Source organism: Bubalus bubalis, chromosome 12 (genome assembly GCF_019923935.1).
Source record: "Bubalus bubalis isolate 160015118507 breed Murrah chromosome 12, NDDB_SH_1, whole genome shotgun sequence".
Lineage (NCBI taxonomy): Eukaryota > Metazoa > Chordata > Mammalia > Artiodactyla > Bovidae > Bubalus > Bubalus bubalis.
Genome location: NC_059168.1, coordinates 92,472,057 through 92,482,880, shown reverse-complemented (window position 1 = coordinate 92,482,880; position 10,824 = coordinate 92,472,057). Strand labels below are relative to the sequence as shown.

General features: G+C 49.6%; 1 protein-coding gene across 3 annotated transcripts in view; it reads right to left on the bottom strand.

Moving 5' to 3' along the window:
• Positions 1–2,502: 2,502 nt before the first annotated feature.
• MORN5 (MORN repeat containing 5) overlaps positions 2,503–10,824 on the bottom strand; it is a 35,184-nt gene continuing 26,862 nt past the window's right edge. For all 3 annotated transcript variants that reach the window (XM_045162311.1, XM_006057741.4, XM_044926312.2), the window contains one exon: positions 2,503–2,626. In XM_045162311.1, coding sequence (XP_045018246.1) covers positions 2,547–2,626 — 80 coding nt within the window. In that variant the 3' untranslated portion in view covers positions 2,503–2,546. The remainder of the gene's footprint in view (positions 2,627–10,824) is intronic.

Here is a 10,824-nt window from a genome sequence, read left to right as displayed (position 1 = left end):
TGGTGAAGGGCTCAGGCTCAGGCCTGGCCCCCAGAGTAGCAGGGCTGCTAGACAGTGAAACCCCTTCCAGCTCGGAGGCTGAGCAGGGTAAAGGCATCATGGTGGGTTTCTTCTCTAGTCTGTGCTGTGCCGGAAATCAGACTGGCTGGTGTCCCACCTCACTCCCGACCACACTCTGCTGGGTCCCGTGCTGACTTTGCAGGCTCAGAAAACGGCCCGGGAGAAGCTCTCAGTCAGGCAAATGCTGTAGACGGATCCCTCCCCATGTGCTGTCTGGACTTGGGGAGGGGGGCACTTGAGCTGAATACTCAGATGAGAAGTTCACGGAGTAAGTTCACAAGAGGAGATGCTGGGAGGCCAGAGACGAGCATAGAGGAACCTGACTGGGAAATGGGGTGGAGTGAAGGGAATACGGACTGGAGACGGGGGTGACAACTGGTCTGGCTGGGTTCCAGAGCCACCGTGTAATCTAGGGAGCAGGCATCCTGCTGCTGGTTGCCGAATTTTCTTTTAATGGCAGAACTGTTTGTGGAAGCCCAGGCTCACCAGGAAGGGAGGAGACTGGCTCTGCCTGGTGTGGAGGCTTCCCCAGCAGGCCCACCCCACCCTTACCCCACCCACCTTATGGCCTGGAACAGGGTCACTCATGAGCCTCAGCTCGGGGTGGCTGTGGTCCCCGCCCCTGCAGGGCCCCTCTGTTAAGTTGTTGCATGCTCCATCCCTGACCCCACCCCTTCCCTCCCTCTCCACTCCTCCAATCTGTTTATCAAATGTTGATTTAGATATATGTGTATCTTTGAAAATAGTTTGTGTCTTTCTTTACCTGAATGTACTTCTATTTTCAAAACATACTTTGGAATCCCCCAGTGGCCATCCATCCTATCTCCTGAGGTGACTGTTGCCTTGGAAGGGAAAGGTGATCTCTCCCCCACCCCCCACCCCCCATCGCTTAGCTGAACATGCCTAGACCTCCCTTGACCCCTGGCTCTGCACCAGCATGCCACTCATGGGTCCCCAATTCAAATAGCTAGTTTCTTGTCCCTGTAGACCTTGGCAGAGCCCTCCCAGGCCTGACTCCCTCTCCAGGGCAGCCCCTGGTGAGCCACGGGACAAGGCGCAGGGAGTTGCAGGAGTCAGCAGCCTCTAAAATGGGAAAAGCCAGGCAAAGATCCAGGATGCCTGTGGCTCAAGTATACCCCTAGAACATGTTACCACTTCCTCTGCTGGTTTTCAGCTGACACATAAGATCCCCGGGGGTGATTCTGAAGAATAATTACTCTGTACGCACAGCTAACAAATTAGTTTTTAAAGCAAGCACATACCGAATCCCTGCTAAGTGCCAGCTCCTTGCTTTGTTTCATTCAATCCACACAGCTACCCTCTGGGTTTAAGCATCATCATACCCATTTTACAGATGAGGAATCTGAAACTCAGAGATGTGAAGTGACTTGCCCAAGGTTGTATGATACCTGTGATTGAGCTGGGATCCGAACCCAGGTGTGTATGATGCCAACACTGGATTCTTTCATACCAGGGGCACCGTACTGATTCTGTGCTTAGGGTATGAGACCCAGCTAGGGAAGTTTCAGAGAGGGAGCAGCTGTTGTGGGCAACCATTTCTGTGCTTACAAGATACCAGCTCTGAACCTGGGCACAGTAATCGTGTCCTACTGCTCTGTGAAATCAAGATTGATCAGGCAGGCTGCTTGTAGTTTTAAAAAAAAGTAATAAAGCTGGGCTTTATCTTCAGAGGGACTCAGATTCAAATGCTGTATGACCGAGGTCAGGTCAAATCTCCCTGAACCTCAGATTCCCCCTCTGTAAAGGTGACATTAAGCTCTCTTGTACAAATAAGGCTATTATGAGGAGCTGAGGTAACATACCCACACTGCCTGCACCTATGAATTGCTCATTCAATTACATGTATCTATCATTATAAGGTGATGGCTCTCGAACTTCCATATGTGTAAGAAATACCTGAGAATGCAAATTGCTGGGCCCCAGTCTCAGTGATTCTGATTAGCAGGAACTAGGGTGGGGCTCAGAGAAGGCAATGGCACCCCACTCCAGTACTCTTGCTTGGAAAATCCCATGGACGGAGGAGCCCGGTAGGCTGCAGTCCATGGGATCGTGAAGAGTTGGAGATGACTGAGCGACTTCACTTTCACTTTTCACTCTCATGCATTGGAGGAAATGGCAACCCACTCCAGTGTTCTTGCCTGGAGAATCCCAGGGACAGAAGAGCCTGGTAGGCTGCCATCTCTGGGGTCGCACAAAGTCAGACACGACTGAAGCGACTTAGCAGCAGCAGCAGCAGCAGTAGGGTGGGTCTGAGCATAGCTAGTTCACAATTTTGCCGAGGTGATTCTGACGCAAGTGGAATGAGGGTCCCGTCCCAAGGAATAGTCTAAGGAAATCAGGGCCACTGACTGCAGAAAACCTTTATTCCTAGAGTCCAGTCAGGTCCTAGAGCTATAGCCTGCCCTCCCCGGGCTAGCCAGGGCTGGGCGCACAGAAGGAAGCCTGTGATGGAGAGGTGACAGCACTCACGACTTGGGCTCAGGGCCCATGGTCTCGTCCCAGCCCTTCCGACACGTCCGGACGATCCACTCGTGCTCGTCGTCATCTGTAAGGGAGGAGAGAGAGCCAGTCATGCCTCGTGCTGGGAGCCCCCCAGGCAGGGTTTCAGGACTGGGGTGGTGTCAGAGGTGGATGTTGCTGACTGGATGGAGGCAGGCGCGACATCATCAGGCTATTCTGAGCTGGGCCCCTGCCTGGTGTGACATCCACTTAGGGCACCCCTGGGACAGCTGGTCCAGGCCTTAGTTTATTCTCTGGGTTTTCCATTCTGGACCCTTCAGAGAACCCATGGTTCCTCTAGAGGGTCGACACTCTCTCTTTACTTGGGTCCTTTCAGTGAGGAGTGGAGAGGAGAAGCTGGGGGCCCTGCAGGCCCACAAGTGTTTATCTCCCTCAACTCAATCCTCGGGACCACACCTTCCTGTGGACAAGCCAACAGGCTTGGAGGACAAGTTGTCTGTCCACAGCCATGGGATAAGCACGTGGGAGAGCCTAGAACTTGAGCCCCAGGAACTTGTCTGCATACAAGGCCTGTGCTGTTTTGAAACCTCAGAGAGAGAGAGAGAGAGAGAAAGTGGAGGGGGGACCATAGCACACCACCAGCATCTCTCTGTGCCAGGCCCCTCTGCAGACTGACTCTATTTTCATTCTTCCCCTTTATCCTCTAAACCCACACCCAGCCCCTCCTCTCACGACTAGAGACCCACTCCAATGGTGGGATGTGTACCCCTAAAAATGCATGTAACTCAGTAAAATATATCCTGCTGTTTTGTGTGCAAATGTGGTTTTAATTTACACAAATGGCATTGTGCTGTGAGTTTCATTGTGTCTCACTTTTTTTTTTTTCACTCAACACGATATTTTCAAGATCTGTCCTCATTGCAATATGGACATCTCGTTCTTTGCTCCTGACCACTGCCTAATATTCCATGGCGAGTTTCCAGCTACTCATCCTCCCTGGGTGGGCACGAAGGATGCCTTCACTTCCCATACCAGGAATGATGCTGGGACAGATGCTGTGTTCTTGGGCACATCCCTTGGTGGGTCCGTGGAGAATTTCTCTGGGGCTGTATTCCAGGAGGAGGGTCACGGAGTCGTGCTGAGAGTCCATTCACCAGGACTCTCAGCAAAGCCCATGGTTTCCCCCCCAACCCCCAGCACCGCATTGCCGGCCAGTGGTCCCTCCCTTGTTCCTGCCCACTTCCTGGGGACAAAGAGGACTGGCCCCAATCCCTGCCTTCCTGTCTTGCCTCTGTCTTCCCCCTGTGTCTAGCTCAGTGCTTCCCACCTAAGAGATCAGAGGATGGAATTACTCATCCTCCTTGGGTCAGAATCCCATGGGCAGAGGAACCTGGTGGGCTACAGTCCATGAGGTCGCAAAGAGTCGGACACAACCGACCAACTAACACTTTAACTTCAACACTTGGGTGACAAACGGCAGAAGCTAGAGATAAAAGACACTCCTTGAGAGCTAAAACATGGGAAATCCCACAGAAATCCTGCCCTCCATACTACAGCCCCCTGCCAGGAACCCCCTTCCTCTTCCGGTCCAGGACCCAGGGAGACAAGACTTTTTGTCAGCTTACTGTGTGCTCTGAGCTTTACAAATCCCGGATCTCATTGAGTCCTTTGTGAGACCCCAGTAGGGTAGGGGCTTCCCAGGTGGCGCTAGTGGTAAAAAAAAAACAGCCTGCCAATGCAGGAGACCTAAGAGACATGGGTTAGATCCCTGGGTAGGGAAGAACCCCTGGAGGAAAGCATGGCAACCCACTCCAGTATTCTTGCGTGGAAAATCTCATGGACAGAAGAGCCCAATGGGCTGCAGTCTATAGACTTGCAAAGAGTCAGACATGACTAAAGCAACTTAGCTAGGGGAGATTGCTCCATTTTATAAAGAGGACAAGGCTTGACTTATATGCATGGTCAGTGGAATTTAAACCAAGACTCATCAGACCCTGAAGCCTGACTTTCCACCCCAGGGCAGGCCTGAAGGTTCCAGAAGGCGAATCTGCCCCCATGAAGTAAGCCTCCTCTGTCCCCAACCCCAACTAGATCTCTGTCTGTGACCTCGACAAAGGCAAGCTCTGGCCTGGGAGGACTGCCCTCAGCAGCTGGTGGGCCTCAGTTTCCCCTGGGGAGGCTACCGGGGAATCCTCGCATGGCTGCCAACCCCCCCGGGGGGGGGGGCGGGGAAAGCGCGGCACACAAGGAGTTAAGCACTGGTGAAGCCCACTTTTGCCACACCGCAAGCAGCCTGGTTGATAATTACAGTTCTGAAGTCTCCAGGCTATTCGAATCAGTGCAGCTGCAACCTCTTCAGCGGTAACCCTGAAACCAGACCAACGGGGTTTATTGTGCTGAACCAGTCCTCCGGCCCCTCCCTGATAGTTACAAATTGACAGCAATGGACTTAACAGCCCTCTTCACTACCCCTTTCACTCTCTACCTGGCCGCTCAGCCACCAATTTGAATCACAGAAGCCTCTCCTCCCAGCAGCTGCTCCCCAACCCTCCCTCCACCTCCCTGGCGCCTCGAGGCGGCTCCCCTGGCCCTGCCACGCCAGGGTGAGGCTGCCGAAGCACATTTCATCAATATTTAAAATGGAATTAAACCTGCAGCTTTGATTAATGCCTCCCCGATCCCGGGAGTTGTGATTACTATTTTGCAAATTGCGATTGTTGGAATATGCTAATATGATTGTCTGAGAACATCTTCACCTTCTCAGATAATCCCCCCCTCTTTTTTTTTTGGTAGGAGGAGAGGGGGAGAGGAGGGGAAAGAAAGATGGGGAAAAAACACCCCACAAACTCTTTAATCAATTGTAAATTATTACCCTCGGCACAATTGCTGCTGGTTCAGAGGAAGGGGAGGGAGATTTCTGGTTTGGTGCATTTATCTTGAAAAGTTTTGGCCCCCACTGGCCCAGTAATTCCACTCTGGGATGTTATCCTAAGGGAATAATCTATTTGTCCCAGTACTATTTAGAATCAAGAAAACTGAAATAACCCACGCTTCTAAAACAAGAGGATGATTACTTTGTTGTACATTCATTCATTTAACAAGTAATTTCTAAACACTGACTATATGCCAGGCATATAGCTATAGTTTGGTGGTGGTGGGGGACACCAAGGGCCGCATGAGGGGATATTTAGCAGCTACTGAAAAAAAATATGATTATGAAGTCTACATAGCAATGTAGGAGAAATGTTTTTGATATGATAAGCAAAAAAAAAAAAGGTGGAAGGAGGTAAGAAACAAAATTACATAGTATAATCTGTGTACAAATTATGCACAGAAGAAAAAAAAAATAAATTGAATGGGAATAATGGTCAGCTCCTAGAAGTAGGGCTCGAGAGGTTCTTCTGTTTTGGGTATTTCCCAAATCTTTTGTTAATATGTATCCACAATAGAAAAAAATAATCATTGGCTTTTTTCCTACCCTCTAATGCTTTGGTAATTTCATGCATCTTAGTAATTGAAGTAAGATATTCCTAGGTTCCCAGAAACACCAATAGGGTTCTTGAATTTGTAAAAAGTAAAAAGACCCAGCATAAAAATATTGGTAAAAATGCATAACATTTGGCGAATAGGCAAATCTCCTATGCAGAAGACTTCCAAATAATTTAGGTGGATACTGCCCTTGAGAAGACTGGGCATGACTCCTTTTTCCCCAGATGTGGGCTGCCTCCTAAAAAGGACTTCCTAAATAGTGACTTCCTCCTAAAAAGGACAGTAAAGGAAGGGGGTGGGAGAAAAAAAGGAGTAACTGTTCAGTGAAGAAACCTGACAAACAAACCTTGTCCAAGTGATCAAGGTCAATGTCAGCAGTGAAAAGTTGTGTGGATAATGTGTAGCCTCGATTTGATGACAATGGCATTTACCTCCTCCCCTAAACTCATAACCCCCCTTGAATGATGTGAAACCCATCAGATAAATTCCAGTCATGGGGCATTTTAAAAACACTCCTCAAAAATGTCATCAAAAACAAGGAAAGTCTGAGAGACGTTCAGTGTCAAGAGGAACCTAAGGTGATGTGACAACTGAATGTGACGTGGTGTCGTGAGTGGGATCCCGGAACAGAGTAGAGGCATCACAGAAAGTCATGAGCAGGATCCCGGAACAGAATAGAGGCATCACGGAAAGTCGTGAGCAGGATCCCGGAACAGAATAGAGGCATCACAGAAAGACAGAGGAAAGACGGAGGAAGTATGTTGTTACTAATATATCAACGTGTGCTCAGTCACTCGGTTGTGTCCTACTCTTTGCAACGGCACGGAGTGTAGCCCGCCAGGCTCCTCTGTCATGGGATTCTCCAGGCAAGAATACTCCAGTGGGTTGCTGTTTCCTCCTCCAAATATGTCAATGTTAGTTCATTAATTGTGGTATGCGCACAGTGCAATGTAAGATGTCAGTAATAGGGAAACTGGATGTGGGGTATAGTTGAGAACACTCGGTACTGTTGCTTCAGTAAATTCTGTATATCTGCAATTGTTCTAAAATAAAACGCTTATTTAAAAAAAATGCCTGAAAATCCAGCGTGCTCTGTAAACGGTGAGATTATCGCATTCTCCAGGAGGAGTGGAAGTCTTTTCACCCACCCAACCATCTAGAATAAAGTCCTTCACACCCTTTTCTCTTTCCTGGGCCCTGCACATCACAATTTATGAGCCCACACAAATATGAACAACAAACTAGTGGTTACCAGTGGGGACAGGGCGGGGGGAGGTGCAAGACAGGGGTTGGGGGAAAGGTTAGTATGGGATTATATGAAGTCGTGTATGAAACCTGAAAATTGTAAAGAATTTAAAGAATCTTTCATTCAATTAAAAAATTGTATGCTGCTGCTGCTGCTAAGTCGCGCCAGTCGTGTCTGACGCTGTGCGACCCCATAGACGGCAGCCCACCAGGCTCCCCCGTCCCTGGGACTCTCCAGGCAAGAACACTGGAGTGGATTGCCATTTCCTTCTCCAATGCATGAAAGTGAAAAGTGAAATTGAAGTCGCTCAGTCGTGTCCGACTCTTCGTGACCCCATGGATTGCAGCCTACCAGGCTCCTCCATCCATGGGATTTTCCAGGCAAGAGTACTGGAGTGGGGTGAAAAATTGTATGAGTCTATGCTTAGTGGTATATCCCCTTATATATTTTTCCCTCCCACTAGGCATAAACCCAATGCAGGTATGTGTCTTGTTGACCACTGCACCCAGCATACAGTTGGCAACCAATATATGCTTTGCCAGGTGAAGTCTCGAATCAGTCTGTTGCCTTCTGATTTGTCTTTGATTGCTATCAACAAACATTCCTGACACCTATTTCTTGGCATCCAGGTCTCTCAGCTCAAATGTCGCTTCTCAGCGGTCCCTGATCCAGCCACCTTCACCCCCAGTCACTCTATCTAGAGGCTTTCATTCTGTCTCCTTCATGGAGTACAGCTCTTGCTGCAATCTGCTTGTTTATTTATGTGTTGTCTGTCTCCCCATCCACACTGTGAGTTCCAGTGAAACCAGGGCATTGTTCACTGTGGCATCGTCAGACCAGTGTCTGGCACACAAGAGTGCTCAGCCCACATCTGTTGGATGAATGAATGAATGAATGAATGAATCAAAAAGCCCAATCCTGTGGCCTGTTGTGTGCCTAGTGCTGGGGACAAGGGGATTGAGACTCAAAGGCTTGACCTAGGCACTCTACCGGTTTAATCTGTCTGCTCTTGGGGCACTAAGATATCTTTCCTTTTCTCTCTCTTTTTTTTTTTAATTGGAGTATAGTTGCCTTACAATGTTGTGTTAGTTTCTGCTGTACAGCAAAGTTAATCAACTAGATGGATACATGTATCTCTTCTTTTTTGAATTTCCTCCCCATTTAGGTCACCACAGAACACTGAGTAGAGTTCTCTGTGCTGTGCAGTAGGTTCGTATCAGTTATCTATTATGTATGTGTGTGTGTCTGTGTCTGTTAAGTCTCTCAGTCATGTCTGATTCTTTGCAACCCCATGGACTATAGCCTGCCAGGCTCCTCTGTCCATGGAATTCTCCAGGCAAGAATACTGGAGTGGGTTGCCATTCCCTTCTCCAGGGGATCTTCCCAACCCCGGGATCAAAACCGTGTCTCCTGTATTGCAGGCAGATTCTTTACCATTTGAGTCACTTCAGTTCAGTCGCTCAGTCATGTCCGACTCTTTGCGACCCCATGAATCGCAGCACGCCAGGCCTCCCCGTCCATCGCCAACTCCCGGAGTTCACTCAGACTCACGTCCATCAAGTCAGTGATGCCATCCAGCCATCTCATCCTCTGTCTTCCCCCTCTCCTCCTGCCCCCAATCCCTCCCAGCATCAGAGTCTTTTCCAATGAGTCAACTCCACATACATAGTAGAGTTGTGTATATATATACATGTCAATCCCAGTCTCCCAATTCATTCCACCTCTTGGGCCACAAAGATTTCTTTATTCTGGTTCTCAAACTTTGGAAGTGACCCCACTGTTCCCCACATCCCCTCCCCTGCCTGACCTGATGAGTCTCACCCATCACCAGGAGAAAGAGGCATCTTATAGAGATGAAAAGGGACTGGGAAGAGAGACTCCACATCCACCCGCAGGATCCCCTGCTGAGAAGTCTTCCCTGCAAAGGCTGCCCACTCCTTTGCCTGGACTTTGAGGCCTTTCCAGCTGGCCTCCCCAGCCCGCATCAAACTGTGAAATGCAGCCACCCTGTTTGCAGTTGGCCACAGGCAGGTGCTCAGTGCCCCATGCCTTCATACACGCCATTCCAGGGAGGGGGACACTCTTCCTTTTAGGAGAGAGAGGCCCAGGGCACATCCCATTTCTGGACCCTTCTGGATGTAAAAGTGAAGGAAGACCTCAACATGAGTAATAACAATTGCAATATATTTTAAACACAGTTTAACAACGTAATGTTTTTAACACAAAGAACCAAATGTAACATAAAAGTGCTATTCTAGAATTTCTGTCAAAGGAGTAGAAATCCACAGTGCATTAAGGACAGTGTGGTCAGGAAATGGGGCTGCCTGCATAAACATGGTTTTCTTTCAGGCCTCACATGGTTCTGACTTCAGGCCCTGAAGAACGTGTGTCCTTCAAGCCCTCTTCCCCCGCACCTGGGCCCTGCCTGAAGGTCACTTTCTCTGACCCAGGTCAAGGTCATGGTATTGGTCACGGTCACCTCTGCCAGCCAAGGGGAGCCATGATCAACTCACTTCTGTTCTTCAGAGCCCAATGCAGATCGAGCACTTAAGAAGTATTTAATAAATACAGAGTGAATGAATGAAGAAAGAAATGTAAAGTTGGGGACATAAAAGTAAGAATTACCCTGTGGGATTGAGACAAAGGGGAAAGAATTTCTTCTCCACCCTCAGCAAACGGAGCTGAGAGGGCAAAGCAGACATGCCAAGTGCAGGGCCTAGGCCGCTGGCTCCTTTTCCTTTTCTGTCTGGAGGCCATGGACGGGGCAGCCCCACCACACGGGGAGGGTGGGTTGTCTGGGCTCATACCTGGGCGCCAGCCACGCTCAGGAAGCTCAAAGCCCTGACTGGCCTGGGGCCGACCTCACAGTGAGGGCAGGCCTGCACAGGCCACCAAGTGTGGCCCAGGTCACCCGGGGTGGCATTTGTGCAGCCTGCACGTCGGTGCAGGGCTAGGGGAAGAAGTGTCTTGCAAATCGAACGGCAAATGCAAGGCCATCTTGGCTCCCCTGATGGCTGGCAGGGAGACACTGTGGCACCGTGAGTTAGGGGCATGAGCTTTGGAGCACGGCAGCTGCTAGCTTGGAGATCTTGGGCAAGTGGCCTCACATCTGGGTGTCATTTCCTTGTCTGCAGAGGTGCCTGCCTGGAGTCAATCGAGATCATTTCCAAAAAGTGCTTAGTATGTTGCCTGCAGGAAATGCACCCAAACCAAAGATGGACAGAAACTGTCATCGGAAGGTGGGACTTCAGGCACCTGTGACCACACAGCATAGGCTGGAAGGAGTTCTGGGTCCTATGTGAGCCCAGCTTCCAGCCTGCTGGGTGATCTTAGACAAGTCACTGCCCCTCTCTGAGCGAGCTTGTCCATACAGGGGGTTTCACCAGACCTCTGGCAAAGGGCAGAGTGGGGACCAGTGGAGCTGAACAGTCCTAGGTGGGCACCTAGGAGGTACGAGCTAGGATCATTATTTTGATGGGTCCTTAATTCCCAAACTGGATACCTTCATGGGAGTATTCTTAAGGAACTCAGCACCCTTGGGACTTCTG